The following is a 22,653-nucleotide window of genomic DNA, read 5'->3' as shown; positions in this document are numbered from 1 at the left end:
GTCAGCACAAAACTGCAAATTACGATAAACAGTATATATAGATTTTCTGAAATATAATTAAACAAAATAATATAATGCACGTATATATGGTACAAACAAGAGAAAATTTATTTCCATTTATGTGACAACACAGTACGCTTTGCATGCTACTTGAGATGCTTCTCGGAGTTTTCTTTTCTTTCATTTTCCGTTTATCCATCATAACATTATAATTTAATTTGACGCTTACACTTTTTCACTCCTTCACAATATTTCATATTTATATCGAAGCTTCTATTGATATGCATTTCGTCATATACATGGTGCAGTGTAAATCGAAGATCATTTACGCGTAGTATTCTTCGAACAAACCAGTATAATATACATTAATTTAACGAAAGATATCGCTTCATACGTATATCGAACACACGCATATGTCTGCCAGACAATAAACTTGTACATTTCACGACATTTTTTTTTGTATACCATTTATAACATTTAACGCAGCCATCGCTCTTTTTCGTGTCTTATACATTCATCTGCACGCAAATATACATACATCGCAATAACAACTTGAGAAATATTAACAACTTCGTATGTATCTAGCGAGTTCCTTATTTCTTTTGTAATTGTATGTACTGCTTGACGATTGGTATAAAAGTTACACTCTCTATATAAAACGCTCGAATCCATAAGTTCTTTCAAACAGGAAGTAAGCATCAGGCATTTAGAAAAACATATTAAGATTACGTTACCCGCTAAAGTTTTTGTTATGTATACAAACAAAAGACACTGTTGCAAAATTTGTTACATATACATCGAGCAAAAGCGTCGTATTTCATAAAGAACTTACATCGACAAAGCGCACTACGGCGATAAGATTGGCGAATCTACTCCGCATTGGAAACCTAGCACGTGAATGTAATATAAACTATTCCATTCTATTTCATTCGACAAAAACCTTACATAATTCTAAATATTCGACTAAATTATAATAAATTCGTGCCTAAATAATCAACCAGTAATCAAACTTCTTGTTGGAATAATAGAATACGGTCAGCAAAGCCTGAGATTGCAAAGCTTAGCAAAGAAAAATGTACTTGAATACATATTTTGCGATTCTCTCAATTAATTTTAATCATTCAAATATAACACAAGTATATTTTGAACAGGTCGATTGTTAGGATTGATAAGATTCGTATTTCGTTTCTTTCAGGTTTTTGCTTACTAAGGATCATAAAATCAATTCTTGTACAATTTATATAATAAGTATATAACGTGTGATTGAGCTTTTTATCTGCAATGCTTTTTTAATCTTTTATTGCATGTAGCAATAACAAACTTGGACTTTTTAAACTAATGTATGATCCATGCTACGTGAGATTCTAAGCTATATTTGTATTGGTTGTTTCATGTAATTTATTTATAAAACTTGTTCGCATATAGCGTAAAAGATAATTCATGCGTAATTTTCCTCATTTTCGTAATTAAGTAATGACTTGTGTTCCCATCGATGATTATTTTCGAGCTCGATTTGATGCTTCTGCTAAAGTAATTTACCACTTAATAATTTCTACGACAAACTCTTTTTATTTCCAGTCATCCAGGTATACTACCCATACATTTATAATATTTATTAAGTTTTCAAATTTCATTACTTTATTCTTCTTTTTCATAAAAAAGACAAATACATTTTCCGTTATATCGAAATATGGTACAATTTTAGCCAATCAAAACGATATTTAAAAGAGCATCTTAAAGATTCATATTTTACGTTTCTTTACACGTCTCTCAGATATTTATGTTGCCTGAATATCTAATAATTATATGGAATAGAAAAGAAATAGGACATTAGAATTGTGAGGATTATCGCTAAAGTTTTCAAAAAATAATCTCAAAAAACGGCATAATAAAAATAATGTGAAAAATATTTGAATCTTACATGTAGAAATAATGTTCTCTATTGATCCATAGTAAGCTAGCGACAAGGAAACTATTACTTTGCCTGGCCTTAATTTAATATACATGTCATAAATTCGGAACTTGGTACGAAAGCAGGATATTTACCTAAGAAATAGACAAAACATACTTAAATCTAACCAACAATACTGATAATTATACATTTTACGACGGAAATTTAATCTTTAAGTAACATGGTGAAGATTTACAACATTCATACCATTTATGCCAAGAATATATATTCACATACGCGTAATGATACCAATGATTAATACCAATGATTAGTATGTAATAAATTCTCTGATGATTTCTTATTATCGAACATTCATTAACGGAATTCTTACAAAGGTAATCTGAAGCTAAAGGTAATCAGTGTGAAAAATCCAAAATAATTTCAGATGTACTGATGTAGCAAGATAATCGAATGATCTGGTAAGATTCAGAATAATTGAACTTGGATGGATGGCTTCACCATGGAACTTATGGATTATTGTAAGACTTGAAAACTTTTATCCTGATATAGATATCATCTCTATTTGCGACTATCAAAATTGATTGTATGCGTTTCATGCATCACTCAACTTGTATACTGACTATTATGGACGGCATATAGAACAATTTATCGTTACGTATCATAAATATTTAATTAATGACTAATTTAACCATAGTTCCAAATATATGAAATCTTGAAGTGTAATATTATTTTTGATATTATCACTAAAATAAACCACGGCAATGGTTATTTTACAAATGATACCAACCTCTTAGATAATTTATACATTAATAAATTCAATATCGTTTTAATATAATAAGTGTTTTAACTGTCAATATTTTAATGTCATACTTATGTAAGTAATAACTGGATATCGATATCAGAAAAAAAGATTCATGTCACGTGAGAAATGCATTAAACAAAGAAAAATGCATTTTATATCCGTCACGTTTTCATCACCATTCTCAATAAATTTGTTTAATGAGTAGTAAGAAAACAAAAATTCTTCATTCTAGATAAATTATATTCTACTTAAAATCGATCACGCATATGATTAAGCGTTCGCACGTGCGAAATATTTTAATTTCGAACAGTCTGTGAGAATCTATAATATTATATTAAAAAAGAAAAGAAAGCCTTGCCCGAAATAAATATGCTAAAAATGACCAAGACTTAGAACTATACAAATTTATTTATCGCTAAAATATAATGTGCCAGATATGAACGTAGATGGACATGTACACCAGTCTCGAAGAATTTCGTAGAAACAGTTCGTTTTAAACTTTCTATATTTCGGAGGAGAGATTTCGTGAAAGAGAGAGAACTCTCTCAGTTCACAATGGCTCAAGATAAACGATTCTATTGACACTTGATTAATAGATTCACTTCAGTCCTTCTAAGTACAAAAATTGCATCCGATTAAATCGGTGGTTAATTCTTCGTTAGAATATTACATGGTGATCAGTCGCATCGATGGAGTTCACACTGGCGTAGGAAGTGGACGCGCGTTGATAGTTGTCGTTTTGGAGTAGAGGAGAATCCGGCTTGTCACGTTCGTGACGCCTAGCTTCACTTCCGCTCGCGAGTTCGCGGGCTCTTCTACGCCCTCGGCGCGACATCACGCCTGAAATAACAAAGAAGCACACTTTAAGCACCTTAAATCTTCATCCCATCTAGCGTAATCTCCCATCGCACTGTGTGATTACATTAAAATTGTATGATTAAGATTGTGCTGTTGTGTGATAACATTGCTCAATACCTATGACTTTTTTTGTGTACATATAATTTTCTACGTGTCTGTAACATTTCTATTTCTATTTATATATACAGGATTGTATACAAGAAGCAACTCATTCAATATAACACAATATAATATTTCATGCAACAACAAATATGCTCACATTCTTGTAAAAAATACTAAATCTTTTAACATTTCTTCAAGTATAGGCGCAATAATGTACACGCATTTACAAAATTAAACACATATAACATTACAAAATTTTCTAGAATCTCTCTTTGAAGAAAACAATTTTTTTCCTAATTTTTTTTTTTAGATATCAGCACAAATTAACTATAAATTAAAATACATATATATTGCATTTACTGAATATATACTGAAAATCGTGCAATTACAAAATAAATTTTTAAGATTTTAATCATAAACACAAGTTTTTCATATATTGCCGTTTATTATGACATTTTGATAAAAATGATATAAAATATTTATCCATATATAATCAGCGGAAAAATGTGTAAGTTTTAATTCAAAATTGTAAGCCGTGAGTGTTATAGATTTAAATGTTATAGTTTATATGAACATTTTCACTATTTAATTTATTCATGTATTTTTGACAATTTATGTAATTTATCCATCTAACTTAACTCTCTCTGAATGAAAACGATTATCTTAAATAACAGATTAACCCCTAAAAGATATATATTGAAAAAGTTTTAATATATGATCTAAAAATAATTTGTGACATTATATGGAAAAAGGATAAAATTGCAATGTGAGCACCACATGTGTGTGATCTTATTCTACACATTTTTCTTTTTCACCAGTGATAATATTTTTGGATTTTCATATCTCTATAATCAATAATTTTATAGCAGCATAAAATCAATCTATATTTACTAGAAATTTGATTTCAAAATTCGACAAAGAACTATTCAATTATTGGTCAATGCATAATCTCAGAGATTATACAGGATGAGTTTTATTTCGTGTGCCAATTATTTCTACCAACTATCTCAGAAAATATTGATTTATTGGAAAAATGTTTCAGATAGAAGTTGGAGGATTCAGAGGGCCCGTGTCGGGCCCAGTAGGATCCAAAATCTTTAGATCGTTTATTGGCCTCCTCTGAATCCTCCAACTTATATCGGAAACATTTTTTCAATAAATCAATATTTTATGAAATACGTGGCGGAGATACGTGGCACACGAAACAAAACTCATTCTGTATATGTTGCAATACATATGTACGTGCATGATGCTATGCAATATATGTACGGTTACATTATAGAAAATATACTGATAAAGCAACATTTTTTTTATGTATTAAGATACATTGCATTAACCAAATAATGACAGGTACAAAAACATGACGCATAAAGGCACTAACATATGTGTAAGGGGTAAAAACTATAACTATCTTTAATATTTCTGAAAAAGTAAGATTAAAAGAAAAATTTGTTTAACAAAAATTGTATGGTACACAAGAGAGCATCGTATGGCGGTAACACTTGCATTCTAGAATGCATCAAATTATTTCCTAGATCAAAAGCACTTTTTTTTATTAAATGCTATAGTTTTGTGTTTATTTTCTAATAACATCTATTAAAATAAATATAATAGCCTATGACATAAGATCATTAATGAAGATCATTTGTGACAAAAATATTTTGAAATGTACTCCAATATTATAACTCTTAACTGGTGATTCAGTCATATACACGTAAGGAATCTATAGAAACACAGAAATCGATTGAATATTTATTATATTGCAAAATATTAACTGGTAATTTAGTCAAAATTCAAGAAGTTTAGCAAAGCACAATAATATTTACCATTAGAATATATCAGATATTTAATACATAGATTACCTACTGCTTTATAATACTGCTTCTGTATATCACACAATTTTTGTTAGATTTCTTTCTCCCATTTTTCAAGGTATTGAAGACCGCATAGTCTTATCACACCATGTATAATAATAATTTGAATAATATACAAAAATAACACATCATTTAACATCATAAAGTGAAATTAGCATGTTTTTAAAAAGCTTTTCCATCCCACACTCATTAATATGGTTAGAAACATCTCGAATACAAACTTTAAATACATGATATAACTAGAACAATCTTAACGACCACAATTAATAAGTTACTCAAATTAATGTGCCAACTAATATACAGGGTGATTATAAATCTTTGTCTAGCTTTAGGTGAACGTTCATAACTTCCGTTCTAATAAAATTAATCTAAAAAACATTAGAATACAAATTTAGTGAAGCTTCATATGCACATTAAGATTGATCTATTAATAAAAATTTTTCTATCGGATCTTTTTACATATTAATTTATTAATTTATATAGATGTATATAGATAGACTGTAAGTATGCACGTATATGATTGTAGGTATATAGACTGGAAGTTATGAATACAAAATAAATTCTTATAGCTATTTAGGCTGCGTTTAGAAACATCACCCGAGTGCCGAAAATCTATAGTGCACGAAACATACGCTGTAGGATTTTCAGCACGCGGGTGATGTTTCTGAACGCACCCCTAATATAGTGGAATCGGTTAGACTGAGAATACGCGTTTATAATTTAAACAAGGTTATACATATGTTATTTACTGTCGTATTAGCAGCATTATTTTGTTATGCATAGGAATGCGTTAATGCAATATTTTCCTGTAAAATTGTGTCAAGACTCTCTTTAAATTTTGACCTTCAAGATTAAAAGATTGCATTTTCTTCCATATATAAATAAATTAAATTACAATAAGAGAAAAACACTACATTGACGCAAAAAGTGCACGTACATACTTTTTGAATTTGTTTGAAAATATTAAATGTTAAATTAATGTTATATATATGTTAAAAATATGTTAAAATGAATTGAAAGTTATATACATGTTGAAATAATAATACATATTTTTAATAATTCTTAGGCCGGTATTCATAAGTCGGTTCTTATTTCAAGACCGTCTTAAGTAATGTCTTAAGATGCTAATACGGCTCTGTGATTGGTTCATGACGTCTTAAGATTGTACTTAAGACGGTCTTAAATATAAGAACCGACTATGAATACCGGCCAAGTTTTCGCGCACGTGTATGAAATTAAAATAACATGCTTGAGACTCTTGCGATATTGAGATAGGTTTACAAAAAAAACACGTCAAGATAGTTTTCACAAACTTGAGTAAATTGGGAAAAAATTCATCATCATTTTACTCTCCCAACCTATTTGTATTTAAATCCAAAATAAGAGAGCAATAAATCTGTAATATTAAAAAGAATTGCACTTTCTGGATGCATATTCACACATGTGCTAAATAACGATAATGTTAAATCGACAATATTAAATAATATTGTACTTTGAAAACTCAGTCTATATCTGTGCAAAATAAACAACACGAAAATACGATGACAGATTTTGAACATGAAGAAAAAAATACCAAGAAATTTTACCACATGCCACGTTACCACGTGGACGTTCCTTTTTTATATTCAGATGCTCTGCATACCTATCTGTCACATTCAAGCACTTTGAACGTAGGTGTGGTTGTAGTGGGTGTGGGAGAATTGTGTTTGCTTACACGATGATTCAAGGATGTCTCTTGCACGTTGTCCAGATTTCCATGCATCGCTCTCTTGTGATTCGCCAATTTCTCTTTGTTCATGGGTGAGCCTAAAACCACCAGGGGCCATGGTGCCAGTCCGCATTACTCAAAAAATGTATATTTAAAGAACACGTATCTTCTTAATGAAGAAGACTAAGCGCAGACGTTAGTAAAGAAATTTGACATGGAAATATTTCAATTTGTTACTCTTTGTCGAATTTGAAAAGCTGCTCGTATTAATTATATACATGAAAGGCTGAATGTTTTTGCAATACACATAGGGGTATGAAAATGAAATTGTACGTAATTAAACACTGGTGAATCCAAATAAAAATAATTGTTTAACCATTCCATTTCCTTCCTAAGCGTTAAAATGCTTCTAATGCTTCTTAAAACTGTAGTGACTATACCTATCAAGTGTATCTAGCAATAAAATCTGAATTTACACAAAATATGCTTCATGCAACATAAAGTGTTAATAATAGAACATGTGAACAACATATATTTGAATATATAAAATAATTAAAATTTTGGAAACATATACAAAACTTTTTCAAAGAGAGAAATTAAAAAAGCATTTTTAGCCAAAATATCAAAATTTGTCTACTATAGATCCCGATAAATCTATATATATAAAAGAGAAAAACAAAAAAAAACTAGATTTTGTCTCGGATCAAATATTTGGGAGTTATGTTGTAGTAACTCACAGTTCAAAATGCAGAAATTCATATTTCAATAAATGTTTTACACGCAGAAAATATTAAAAATTTGAAAATTTATCTCATCTTCAATAATTTTTCAGATATAAAACGATATAAAACACGTCAAAATATTTTCAAAGTTTAATTTCCTCATCAAACAGTTGAATAAACTTTAATAAATACAAAATAGTATATGCTGATAGCATGTGATGAGAATCAGAAGACTTGAGTTACCAAAGAATGTAACATAGACTTTTCTGGCATACATATAGATATACCAACAAAAAATTGTATATATATATATATATATATATATATATATATATATATATATATATATATATAATAGTTGTCATAATTATGACAGCACTATCTTACCTATATAACTTAGCAGTACCGGCAAAAAGATGAGACCATGTGCCGCTCCAAATAGTACGATACCCAAATACATTCTGAAGTAAAATACCTGCAAATATCTCTTAGCTGAGTACGTCCAAGTACGTTTATACAATTAAAATATGAACAAACACAACACCACGTATCTACGTTATAATCATGATTGCGTGATAATAATATTGCAAGTACTAAAAATCATTATAAAAGGATCGAGAGAAGCTATTAAAAAATCAATAAATATAAATACTTTAATATTTCAACGTACTTTTACTAAAAGCCGAGTATGTTTCTTGATTGCAATGCGTGATAATTTAAATATTAGACACGTGGCGTTCTATTTAATGTTATAATGGAACAAAAACAAACCTGGAAAATTTGACTTTTTGCAAAGCCCAGTACTATAATACCGCCAAACTTTGTCAGCGTAATACCGCTAAATACTGAGCTTCCCATATTTGTCAATGCATCTGCGACTCTTTCAACTCTAGTTGCTTGAACCGACACGGAGAAAGAATGTACCAGATGACTGCAAAACTCGACGGCTATACCAACTGCCTGTAATAAAAATCACAACATTGAACGATACATTTTCCACAACTGTTCAATGGTAGATTAAAACTACTTTTTAGCTGTATTTATTATATTTTTATATTTTTTTGTCACTTGTGTCTTTCACTTTTGTTCTCGCAGTACATTTAATCATAAAAACATGGAAATATACGTGTATAATAAATATACCGTTGACGTACAACGGAGATATAGTTTTTTAAAAAAAGAGCATTCATAGCACGATATAAAATAACATCTCCTTCTCATTTTAATATTAACGAAAAAAAAATATATAAATGTCTTTGAAATATAATAAGCAGAAATAATTGAAAATAATTGAAAATAAAATACGAAAAAGAACGCAACAAATTTATAATATAAACATTTCATTTTTCTATTTAATAATATATATCCCATCTTGAATTTTTTAAAATATACAACTATAAAAAATGTCCAGATACCGAATAGATCGATTTATATAACAATGTAAACTAAAATCCACTGTTCTTGCAATAATCAACTTACCATGACAAGATTTACCAGAGATACTGCATTCAAAGTTATATGCCACCAATACATTAAACCACCAATATTAACGACGATCATTGTGATTGTAATTAAAACCACAAGTGATGAGAAGATATCCAAACCCATTAGCAAGAAAGTAACCACAAATATAGCAAGCAATGAGATTCCTATACTCTGCAATGTGTCGGGCCACATAGTCAGATACTGCTCGTAAAATACATAGAAAACACTGTAGGGAAAAACTTCTACGGTAGTGTTTTTACTGAGCTTTCTCAAGTTACAGTTGAGCATGTTTGTGATATTCGCCGCCACTACTCTGGCTGCTCTCATCGATTCATAATAATCGGCCGATGTCTTGAGAATAGTGTGATAAGCCATGAAATAAGAAGCACCGACTGTCGACATTCCCGTGTTAGGATCGGTAATGTAATTCACACCATGTCCGTAAGCTGCATGACCCCCTTTAGCACATGTCTCGTCGGGATTGTCTTGTAGGAAGAACGATACATATTTGTTGAAGTCAACGGGCACTGGTCTATTGTATTCGTTCAAAGTGGCATTACAAAGAGAACAGTGCCGATCTGCAATCCAAAAATATGTGAAAAAAAAAACTCGATTAAAATAGGAAAATTAAACATACGTGATTATATCCAATTTCTTAAAGAAAAATACGTACCGGTATGCGGACAAAATGAATTGTTCGTAGGAAAATATCTGCAACAACCGTATAATCCCGACCAATCGATATAATCATCCATCCAAGATGAAGCAGGCTTAGCTATGTAAGTTCTAAAAAAAAAGAGAAAAAAATTGAGAATATTTTTCAGTAAAATCTAAAGACACGTAAACCGTGAAATTAGATTTATTCGTGAAATTTTCTGTTTCTTATAGCAATATACCTATTTGGTTGTTTAGATGCACTAAATATTTGCGTCGACACTGAATCGCTATTACAATACTGTCCACCGCACACTAAGTTTTGCATTTTCGTATCTGAATAATTTAGGCCATCTTTAACAACAAAATACATTGGCGGCCCGATAGATAAGTAATTATTCAAGAACTGAAAAAAGCAAAAATTTTAATTTTTGTATAATTTTTTATAATTCGTATTCAGCTTGATATTTTTGCTTTATCGATTACATACCTGGAAATATTTAAGCACAAAACTATCTTCGGGCATAGAAAGTTCCTGATCTAGGCCAATTTCGATATGCGGTATTACGGCAATACTGCTGCAGAGCCAACCGAAAAACACAACCATCACAATTGCGCGAACCCATTTTTGCAGCAATAATGGGACGTATCCAACTTTGAAAATTTTATACAGTACTCCATCTACCACTTCTTCCCCATCATCTCGCTTGGACCGAATAAAGCAACATACATCTAGCCTATTATTCTGAAATCATAAAAAGCATATCTTACGCATTTTAGTGTGATCATGAATATAATATATAGAATAAATGTGAGCGAGAAAGAGGGAGCGAAAAAGGATTTCTCTCTTATAAAATAGTAATAAAAATTAAATCTCTACAAAGTCTTGTTGACAAAAAATGTTGAATGGATTCTGAATAAAAAAAGTATTAACATAAATTGTCTTGTATAAAACATACCGCGTGCCGAATTGTGTCAAGTGCTAAAAGACTGACAAAACATGTGATTTGTAATATGAAATCTACTAATAATGCCATTCCAGCATAGAGGGCAAACGCTTTCACGGCAGGCATATCAGAGAGGCCACCTGTAGACAAAAAGAAATATTACGTGCAACAGCTTCGTCGCATACACGTTTCGTGTATGTTTACACGATATCTTATGCTAACACATACCAAGGAAGAAGCAACAGCTTTCCGACACACTTGTGAGTAACATACTAGGACCAACTTGACCTAATGTACGACCGATATGTTCCGGGATCGATTCATTCGGGCGTCTGCCTTCTCTCTGATGAGTTTGAACGAGAATAAAAATATTATCTACTCCGACTGCCAGCACCAAGAATGGAATGACCTCAATGATGATTAGTGTAGCTGGTATACCAATAAAACCGAACAATCCAACCGAACAAATCACAGACGCCAACACTATAAGTACACCTCCAAGTCCAAGAGTAATCTTGGAATCGTGCTAAAATGTCACGTGATTACATATTAAAATATTAGTAATATTAATCAAGATGCGAAAGGATGAGATGGCACGTGGCTAAAGATTCTCACCAAAAGACGGGAACATGATCTAATTTGGCCAAGAGACACCGCAATATATCCAAACATAATGATATATGATACCAGAATGGTTACAATGTCCGATTGAGATTCACGATTCAGTTCATCCTCGATAGAACGTTCGGACGTAAACGCCATGTTCATAAATGCCGGTTTTCTTGTTGCCGTCCAATTTTTCATAAAGTTGATATAGCTGAAATTTGGATATAAATGAAATATAATCTCAAAGATGTAATCTTATTTCGACGTTGCCGCGTAACGTTACCTTTCTTCCCATTCCATAGCGGGTAACAACTTGGCTTTGTTGTGATAATTGTTTACGAGAAAAGTAAGGATTATAGCAGTTGCCTTTTCATACGGTGGATTGTGAAGATCTTGCCCCGGAGACAAAAATCCACCTACTGCAATTGCTGGCTCTACAGGACCGCCATAAAGTGCGAGGCATTCAGGATTATATGCATTTCTGAAAGAAAAATACATAAACGTAATAGATGCTATCCGTAGAATACATAGTTCACTTTCTAATAATAATATAAATTCTTTTATACATGTACATTCTTTAGACGCTCTTTTAATTTCAATCTCATAATTACATTTTCGTATTTTATTACTTTTATGTGTCTCTATGCGTCTTATTATTTTGCTTTTGAATTATTTCTATAATATAATAATAAATATAAATAAATAAATATGGGATGACGCGTATAGTTTTGTGTGAGAATAATACGCGACTCATAGTCGGTGCGTTCGACTCTCACACACACACACACACACACGTCATGCCTGTAAACTTGTAAAAGATTGATAAAAGAGTAAAAGGTTGTCGGTGAAGGAGTATGAGCTAAACTTGTATGGGTAACTTGATTCGAAAACTCCTAGTTTAAGAAACAAGAGTTTAAATAAAAAAAAAAATTACATTAAATATACAATTTTTTTTTTGCTTCCATCACTTACTGCGAGCAAACTCTAAAGTGGTCCAAATAGTTTATCGTGTAATTCCCCTCTTGGTCTGAATCTTCAAACTTTTCTAAATCGTCTTGCCAGTAACCCCAAATACTTTGAATAGCGCATTGCGAAACAGTCGTCGGACCGGTAAATGGTCCAGTTAAAGGAGCAAAACATATATTCGCTAATGTATAGTTGTTGGGAGTACGTATACTCTTAATACCTTCTTGCAATTCAAAGACTGTTTTTAGAAAAGTGTTATTAAACACAGGACCAAATACAATTGGGCCATCAGAGGTCTTGTGTACGATCTGTAATTAATATTAGACACGTATACATACAGAATAATAAAAAAACACGTACAGTAGCGCTTTTCTTATTTTGCTTATTATGTATTAAGAATTAAACTGGTTCTCTATGCAAAGATAATAGTCTAATATATTTCTGTAATACATACATTCGGTAAGCCAACGGAAGTAATAATAATTTGTTCAGTTCGATAAAAGGGTTCAAAATGTTTATCGAAATATTCCCTTTCGACGCGCGATCGGGAATGCGGGGATGCCCATAATTCCACAGGATCTGTAGTAATTTGCATGTATTTTATGCCATGTCCCAAGGCAACAATCAATAGGAAGCCAAGGAAAAGTATTAACCAAGGTCGAGAAGCGCAAACTACAAAAGAATATTAGTCGTTGTAAGCAAATATAGAACAATATTATAATCTAATTTTGTGTAAACTATATTACAAAATGTAAAATAATTAACTATTTTACTTACCTGTTCCCCACTTGCAGAAGAATTCTTGCAAAAATTTGTCAGTATTTGCTCCAAGCTTCTCAATAAACGTGGATTGTTCTTCGTCAAATTCAGCTGGCAACTCATCGCTAGATATGACACCTAAAAACATTTTATTAAGTATAATAAATTTTCAAAATTTATAAATACCACGTATTAAGCACCATTATGCAGTTTAAACAATCTTGAGTGCACGTGCTGTAAACAATTAACATTCTATCATCTATAATGAATATAATAATGCTATAACTAACCAATAATTACTTATACAAGACAGTATAAAAATATTCTATAAAAAACGTTAATTAAAACGTTCCTAAAATAAGTCATCTTTACGAGATTAACAATAATAAAAAAGTACAGTGCCTTAAACATAATTATAATTAACAATGTTGAGACAATATTAAAAAGTTTAAAAAAGTTACATTTCTTATATAAATATAATTCTTTAATTAAAATTTACTTAAAAATGCAATAAATCAAAATTTATTTAGATTACTGAAATTACTAATCTTGTTATCTTACAAAAATGACGTTTAACAAAAGTAATATAGAATATGTACAATTTAGAATAGTGTCGACTAATTATAAATGTTAAAATATAAAGAAGTCCCCTCAATAATATTAAAGATTTCATTTCACTAATTTTACAAGAAATAATAAAATAATTTGTGCTTAAAATGCTTTAAATTTTCATTTTAATAATTTCCAAAAATTATAGGCATCTTCTATTTGAATGTGCCATATCTTGCACATGAAGTGACATGTACATATACAAAATATTAGACAATAAAGCTTCATTGCGCTTTATATAATTCATTTTTTAAAATCATTTTCCAACGCTATTATGGAGAATTTTTTCTTGATTAAGCTTATATACGGCACATTTTCCTCATCTTAAAATTATCTATTTAAAGCAGTGCCGCCTATCACATACACGTAACATATTGTAACAAACATGCAAAATATTAAGTATTGTGTATGTGAGTGTGTGTGTGTGTGTGTGGATATATATATATATATATATATATATATATATATATATATATATATATGTATGTATGTATATAAAATTTAAACGCAACATTAACACAAAACATATGAAATACTTATACAACACAATTTTTGTGAGCAGAAAAATATGATATTTATATAAATATTTTCACGTATAGAGATTTGTTAAGAAAATGTATACTTCCTTATGAAACTTCTTTATAAAAATATTCTTAAAAAGTTATTTATGAAAAAAAGAGTATTTATATCATATACAAATCATAATGAGATTGTTATGCAATGTAATAGATTATCCGAATATATCTCGTCAAGTTCATGCATTTTATGAATTTTTTACTATAATTATATAAAATGCAAACTTTTTCAAGCGTCACTCTTAAGCATTTAGACTTTTAGTGCAATTGTATAGTTAATTATCATAATTTATCATGTAAATATGCAGTATTGCATTGCAAAAGAAATATAAGTTATGTACAGCTTAACACTATATAAACAGAACATTTAATAAATCCAAATGTAAATAATTGGAAAAATAAGTGGGAAAATTTGTCTAATACGCAATTGACATCCTGGCAGGCATAATCTGCAAGGGCTGAAAATAAAGCGAAAGACACAAAAGCTATGAAGCAACAGAAAAGCTATAACAGTAATGACGAATACATCGAAGCTTTAGAATCGAAAAAACCTACTAGAACGCTTAGACTGAAGTGGACTGTCTTCTTGGTCAGCGGCAAGGGCAATACGAGCACCATCTCCTGGGTGTAATCCGGCAGCTAGCCGTCTACCCACCTGTCTTCCTACCTCCTCTCCTCGTGCAACTATACATATGCGCACACCATACATACACAACCTATAGTCTGTACTCATTTGTATGATATACATAAGTATAATATGAAAATCATATGTGCTTCAAATAGTTAACATAACAAAGTAAAAACTCGTTCCGCACACGACAAAAGTTATTTGAGTCACACTTATTACAACCTAAATGATACCACAATAATATTACATATATGCGTTAATTCATAAAATAACAAAAAAAAGTTAAAGTTAGTGCAAATGTTAACAATAACACTTGTAAGAAAAATCATCTATAAGAACGTGTGCAGCGAATGTTTCATAAACTAAAGTAGATAACATACATTTGTTATAAAAGGTTATTCAAGAGATTATTTTCTTCTAAACTAATGTTTGAGTACGTAATATCTTATAGATTTTGTATAGCTTTATGTATGTATAAACATGTGATTATCTTTATATTAATTTAAAAGTACAACTATATTTGCATAACTGGAGATGAACAATAATAATTATTATCATTTAATAATTCTCTTGATACTTCTCACAAAAATAATGTTTGTTTTTTAACGTATTTGTAAATAAGAAATTAAGATTTCACGGTGTTATTATACATGTCTTTCGGAATTTCAAATAAAATAAATCAAGTGCAAGAAAAAAATCTCACCAAAAAACCAAAAAAAAATTCCAGCAATAAAACATCCAAGAATCGTTAGAATAAATTAATCATATAATCAACTCTTCACTTCACTTCCACACTTATTTTATATATTCACTAAGAGATACGTAATAATAATAACACAAGTTAACATAATAACTACAATTAGTCACTATGTTCAATAAATTATATGCAAAATATAATTTAAAAAAATAGCTTCAATTGAAAAAGACACATGCATTTTCCATTTCCTTAATTTGTTGCAATATTTAGCAATAATTTTTATATATGTTTTAAATATGTTGTAGGATACGTAATTTATTTTTATCATCTGAATAATCTTCATTGTTTTTAAGAATAGTCTGGAAGTCTAAAGCAATTATTTCAAGCATCTGTTGTAATACCAACAATAGTACGTGAGTGCTTCTTTAGACATTGCATTATAAATCCTATGTTGTTTATAATAAAAGATAATCTTTAATGACAAGAAATATCCTTCATCTATGAAAAATGTTAAAATTGATGTAAATGCAAATTTTCAGTCATTTAAAGTTGTATAAATTTACATTGCAAATTTATCAAGTTAATTATAACATTGAAAAACCTATCTTATATTGTGTAAAAACACATATATAATTTTAAAATTTCGAAAAAAATTGAGAAAGATAATATATGCCAAACGGAATAATTTTGTCTTTAGACATTTTCTTTCCTATTCTTAAGAGCAAAAAGATATATTAAATAGAGATATTTTAATTAATAAATATTATAATGGACCTCCCTATACATATTTAAAGAATATATACTTTTGAAATGCACAAACAGTGTTAACATTCTTACCTATACGCTTCCTATGACTGAAACACATCATTAACAGAAGGAAAAGGCAGGTGCCACATATAAAAATAATTGTCATTATAACTTCGTAACCATCGTAACCAAATATTGAGAACGGTTTTGGTAGTGGAGGCATCGGTGGTGGTACTGGACAACTTTGTTCACAATCGACGCAACTGCAAGCTGGAGTATTTTTCTATAAAAAAGTTAAACATAAATTTTTGTAATCAATCTCTTTTGTTATACTGTCTTGTTTGCATATTTCATTAATGTCTTATAATAAAAAAAAAAAACAATTTATAGATGCTCTTTGAATCTCTTTTTTACTGAATGACAATACGAGAGTGGTCTGTTAAAGCAAAATATCTAAGGCTTCGTTCTGATATTCACGGATATTCATTATAGATTTAAAAGAGCATTTGTGTGACATACATTTTTGTATGTCGTGTTCACGCAGAAAGTATATGTTGTATATTTTATAGGCATATACCGTTCTAATAAAAAAATTCTATTAAAAAAATAATACTAACGTTTAGCGCCGTACTGCATGGTGTGATTGGAGGGTCTACGGGCACAAATGATCCGACAGGTTTGTCAGTATTCACATATGTGATTTGGAAAGGTACATAAACATTATTCTCCGCATCACCCATATAGTGAAACCATTTCAAAGGAGTACATCTACTTGCACCCCATTCTCCGCACATTAAATCCAATGCTAACTGCCCCGTACTCGGCACTGACACCTTATTGCACGAGTTAAACGTGCCGTCAAGATATTTATTTGTTATATATACAGCTATCCCGTTAATATATTCTACACCTGGAAAGAGATTCAAAATAGTGAACGGCGTATCAAAATGTTATAAACATAAAATATTAAATCTTAAACATATTAAACGATGAAATATAATACGTACCATTTGCTTCGCCTTTCTCCGTAATGTTGATAAATTTGCTTTGATTAACAGCGCATGTAAAATCGCAAAAATGTTTCACTAAATTATCTAAGCAACTGGGGCATCTTTTTAGAAAATTTGACGCAAGCTTGATATTTGAGTCTAACGTAGCAAGCTGAGTTGTATCGCAGCAGGTATTAATTCCTTTGCCATCATCCACCAACAAATGTGGACAATGCTTAGCCAACAATTTTTGCCCTTCAGATGTCAATGGCTTCGGTGGTCCATCGTAAGGACAATACTTTTTGTGCATAGCTGCATCCGTGTAACATACTCCATACCATATACAATGATCATTTTCTTGACTGACAACCTGTTTGGAAATATAAACATGTTTAGACTTTCATTAAATAATCTACTCTTTCGTGAAACAAAACAGCGCGCGATAGACGTAGCTTGAACTCGAGGGCCAAAGCACATATGACAGTCGTAGTCGTGGACGTAAGTAACGCACAAGCTTTGGCGTATCCTGATCTGTCAGGTCGGGAACTACGACCGTCGTATATCGCTACGCCATGTTATGTGCTTTGACCCTAACTGTATCTAACGTCGTACTAACATGTATTAGTATCTATCATACTATTATATAAAACCCGACTGTTTGTCTGTCTGTCCGTCCGTCCATCTGTCCGCGAACTACTCCGTCGTTAGTGGACCGAATTTAGTATATTATAAATATAATGGATTAAATATCTTCATATTCGATGGGTGTCAAGTTTTACTAGCCACGCTCATGCAGGCATACTATATAAGAATATATAGAGTATTACATAAGGCATTTCCTAATTGAGTTCTTCATGACCTGCGTATTAAAGTCTGATGAGATTTATTTGAGTCAATGAGCTGAATTAATGATTTAATTCACCTAATATAAAACACAATATTGAATGAAGATGAAGAACTCTAACAAAGGAATGACATTTCGTTTCTTATTATAAAAGATATTTATATATAGTGAGGTACATGACTAGCAATGGTAATAATATTGTCAATAACACGTACTTGCGTGTTTTAAATTAATTTTAAGTTTATTCAAGTAGTATATTAATTTATTAGACGTATTGTTTACTTCCGCGCGAGAGACATATTTCGTCTCTCTTCTGATTACGACGTTTTATATTTTATTTAAAACAAATATTCGTTTAAATTTATTTCTGTTACAAGTTTAAACGTCTGTTAGAAAAAGAAAGAAAAGAAAGATAGTGTTAGATAAGCGATATGAGCAAGGGCGCTATCTTACACGCATGAGAGTATATAACTAAAAAAAATTATCATTTTTTAATTGTTTGCAAAAGAATGCTACTTAAAGAATTCAATAAACTAAATGAAGAGCTAACATGTTGTAGTTGGATACTTTTATTCCTCTAATATGTAGCTAGATACATTTATTTCTCTACAATCAGTTATTACACCGAACGTGTATTTAAAAATAATATTATATCAAATTTTAATACGTCAACACATTCAAACTCATTTACTGGAAAACTTAATTTTTTGACGTACGATATCGTTACAGCAAATGAGCGATATATTACACGAGAAACTATATGTTCGGTATCAGCTCTTCGTATGAGTCACTCGTTTATAAGGAGGTATAAGTCACGCAATGGGCGTTATACTTTGGCGTATGCCCGGCACGAACTGTAGAATGTTTTCAATCGTTTTTACAAATATTTCGTGATAAAACATAAAAAGAAAAAAAAACGCGCACGTTATATAATCTTATCGGTTTTTAACAACCTAGCGAAAAAATTTCCATTCGCAGGCATAGCATATTTTACGGATAATTTAATTTCTGTCATGCATGCGGATAAAAAATCTAACTAATGAGACGGCTGATGCGAAGAACGGTAGGAAATAATATCTATTATATCTATTACATCACGCACGTCTTTAATATTCTATTTACACGTATCACCGTGCACGTAAATGCATCTAGATAAGTCTCGAGTCTCTCAAGTAGATATACTATGATGTAAGAAGGAATCTTTAAGCAGACGACTGGCATTAACACGAGCCTTGTTTCTAGCTGCACTTGTTAACTCTTTCCTGTCGCGACGCGGACAACCGCTGAGAAATCAGGGTAACAACTCGACACGAGAACATGGCATGATATACATAATATTACACTTGATATATAATAATTATTTATGTATTTGAACTCGTTAATTAAGCAGACGTAGCAAGCGGTCGTATTTAATAAATTTCTACCATCTGATTTAGAACTAATTCGTGGACGTCTGATATATTTTATAATAAAAATAGGAGTAAGTACACAAACCAGTTGAAGTCTAAAATCTCTAGTCCAAAAAGTATTACAACTGAAGAGATAAAAGCTCTCTCTCTCTTTCGTTTTGAGGTACAGAAAATAATATATATTATAGAAAAAAATAAATTTTATTAACGTACGTCTGTTCTCTCTTACACTTTTCATAAGCACAGACATGGTTCTATCAGTTTTATTACGTTATTAAATATCTATAGGTAAATAGACTCAATATATTTATTCTTTCTTTTTCCTTATTATTTTCAAAGTGCACTTTTATATATGTATACACATAGTCGTCTTTAATTTTAAACAAGAAAATAGATAAAGCTAAATGGAACATAGTTGTTGTGTGATGTAGACATAGAGATGCTTCGGGTGTGCGTGTGTCGCAACCCTAGATTCTTTGTTCGATAGTAAATGGTCAACAACTATCGCTCGCGTCGTTTAGCGCTTAACCGACTACGTACCTCGACTTTCTTTCCTTGGTATTACAAATACCTACATGTTGGCGACGGATCTAAAAAGGGACACGCGCACGTAAATTAACGGAGGTCGCAAACTCGTCTAGAATATTTGTCTCGTTGACGGAGTCATATGTCGATAGAATTTGGGCGAGTTGGCTTGTTGGCTAGCTCGCAGACGCAGCCTGTCAAAAACATATCTCGTCGGCCTCGACTGGCCTCGACCCGCAAACACGAAAACATGTTGTGCGCGTTCGTCAAGACACCTGGCTTTTCCAGGCTTTTCTCGGAGTTTGGACGGCGGTCAAAAGTCCGCACTCCGCAGGAACGAGTCGACGCGACATTCTCGGAGGACGGGAAAGGCAGTTATAGGCTTTCTCGGCGATCAGCCGAGGTGACGTCAGGCGTCGCGTAAGCGCCCCGTTGCCCGTCGATCCTACTTTGCTGGGGTGTGGACAGTGTATGTGTATAGCATAGCAGTTAGCACGGTATAGAATAGACAGGTAGGGAAAGATGTGTATATCGTGGTGTGCGTGTGTGCTTGAGAGCGCGCGCCAAGAGAGACCGTAGAGACGAGGGAACGGGAAGCAGGAAAGAGAGAACGAGCGTTGACGTGACGCACGCGCGTCGCGCGTGGAGCATGAGCGTCGCAAAAAGGATACGCGACGCATATACCTGACCCGCGGCGTACTCACCGGACTCGCGAGGCTGGACAAGGTCAGCAGAAACAGCAACAGGGGCCGAAGAACATTGTTACGCGTCACGGCGGCGCCTATCAAAGTCCGATGGACGGCCGCGGCCGCGCTCGCGCTCGTTAAACTAGTCCTGTGCATCGCGTGGCGTTTGGCGTTTCACCCTGGCCCCGCTGAATCCTCACGCTCGCTCGAGTTCTGCTCTGCTGGATACACGCGACGTATCACAAGGCGATCATCGCACGCGGAAACACCTTCGAGCCTCCTTCGATGACGTTCGTCGCGTCACTCGCGCAAGCAAGACCTCGACTCCGTCCTCCGTCTTGCGAACGATCAACCACACTGCTCGAGCGTCACTTGGTCACTGCCGACAATGCCGACTGCTCACGACGGCCACGACTGGCGACTGGCGACTGGCACGACTGCTGCCCCGCCGCGCCGCTGCGAGCGCCGCTAGCGGCGCCCGGCTGTTATTAATCCGGTGACCCGCCGTGACTCGAATCACCTCGAACCTCGACGCGCACAAATCACGCGAAGCAGCTGCGTATCTCATAAATCTCATTACCTCTTGATGCGCTCGGATAAGAGTCAAGAGTATATAAGACGTTTCGAGGCTAGTTTGCGCGATCGACGCGATAGCGAGCTACGTACTGCGCAAACATCGCGCAAAAAGCAAGCAATAATAACAGCTTACATGCCCAAGTTTCGCGTAGCGCTTCATACTGCGTAATCACGTGATCGCGGTTACCTTGAGTCTTTCTCGGCACGATGCCAACGTTCGCTACGCGAATCCAACATAATAACAACACAAGATATATGTATATACTATTAGCATAAAGCCATGAAAGAAGTACACGTGGAAACCAGGGAATCCAGTTGTAAAGCTTCAGTTTTGAAAGTCTCGCCAACATTGATAAACGTCCAGTTAGTTTGCGTTTGTACTTCATTGAGAGATCCATATAGACGAAAACCGCTCTTCTACTTTCAAAGCGACGTGTCCGCGCGTAATACATAAACAACGTATCCTTGCTTCTCTTCGGAAGATGAGACGTAAAAAATTAACAGAACGTTTAATCAAATCATGTGTTTTCTATCTTGAAAACTAGGCCTTTGTCCATTGACTTGTGCATTCCTCTATACGTGTGTCTATATTATCTAGCTATAATGATATCCACTTTACAGCTTCCGTCGAGAAGCGATACGAGTACGTGCACAATACAATGAATCATTATTTGCTCTCAGAAATGAAATAGTATATGTCCAGATGGATTACGTTCTAAATAAAATATCTTATAAAAGAAATACTTAAAGGGGAACAAGTGACAGATTTAGAACTTGCTTTTTAATTGAAAACCTTGATCTCGTTCAATGTTGATCATATAGAGATAACGTTCTTTAAATACAAGGTTATCCGTACATCCGGGACATCTGTGTTATATTGATACGCGGAGAAATGAAGAATACGCTGAGCATATAAAGCAACATCGCTTACGAACCTAGAAAATCAAATGTTAAAATGTGAAACGTAGTGTTA

The 22,653-nt window shown here is 32.5% G+C and overlaps 1 protein-coding gene across 5 annotated transcripts; it reads right to left on the bottom strand.

The window, feature by feature from the left end:
* Positions 1-85: 85 nt before the first annotated feature.
* On the bottom strand, positions 86-21,545 carry Npc1a (Niemann-Pick type C-1a). 5 transcript variants are annotated; one of them, XR_011731470.1, is made up of 20 exons: positions 21,123-21,545; positions 17,659-18,010; positions 17,269-17,561; positions 16,742-16,934; positions 15,135-15,263; positions 13,414-13,533; positions 13,091-13,308; positions 12,643-12,944; positions 11,954-12,151; positions 11,680-11,881; positions 11,293-11,590; positions 11,077-11,204; positions 10,608-10,862; positions 10,360-10,523; positions 10,137-10,249; positions 9,458-10,041; positions 8,750-8,938; positions 8,366-8,453; positions 7,135-7,354; positions 3,358-3,554 (listed from the first exon to the last, which is right to left on the bottom strand). XR_011731470.1 is itself a non-coding variant. In XM_071774554.1 (20 exons), exons 1-20 carry the CDS (start codon positions 21,258-21,260, stop codon positions 3,549-3,551), a joined length of 4,062 nt encoding a protein of 1,353 aa, XP_071630655.1. In that variant the 5' UTR covers positions 21,261-21,545; the 3' UTR covers positions 3,358-3,548. The 5 variants fall into 5 exon arrangements, 4 of the variants coding, with proteins under 4 accessions (XP_071630653.1, XP_071630656.1, XP_071630655.1 ...); XM_071774554.1 differs by having other exon boundaries at positions 7,263-7,354; XM_071774553.1 differs by having other exon boundaries at positions 7,191-7,354; positions 21,123-21,544.
* Positions 21,546-22,653: the final 1,108 nt, after the last annotated feature.

The sequence above is a fragment of the Temnothorax longispinosus genome, chromosome 3 (assembly GCF_030848805.1).
Source record: "Temnothorax longispinosus isolate EJ_2023e chromosome 3, Tlon_JGU_v1, whole genome shotgun sequence".
Taxonomy (NCBI): domain Eukaryota; kingdom Metazoa; phylum Arthropoda; class Insecta; order Hymenoptera; family Formicidae; genus Temnothorax; species Temnothorax longispinosus.
Note: the sequence above shows the minus strand (reverse complement) of the source record. Positions and strands in the feature narration are given on the sequence as shown.

Bases quoted from the DNA above. Each gene is read 5' to 3' on its own strand.
- Npc1a (XM_071774552.1), bottom strand. From the start codon at position 21,260: ATGCACAGGACTAGTTTAACGAGCGCGAGCGCGGCCGCGGCCGTCCAT. The intron at 13,309-13,413 runs GTAAGTAAAATA...ATTCTTTTGTAG, and splicing joins CTTCTGCAAGTGGGGAACAG to TTTGCGCTTCTCGACCTTGG. The intron at 10,863-11,076 runs GTATGTTTTATA...TTATGATTTCAG, and splicing joins TTGACACAATTCGGCACGCG to AATAATAGGCTAGATGTATG.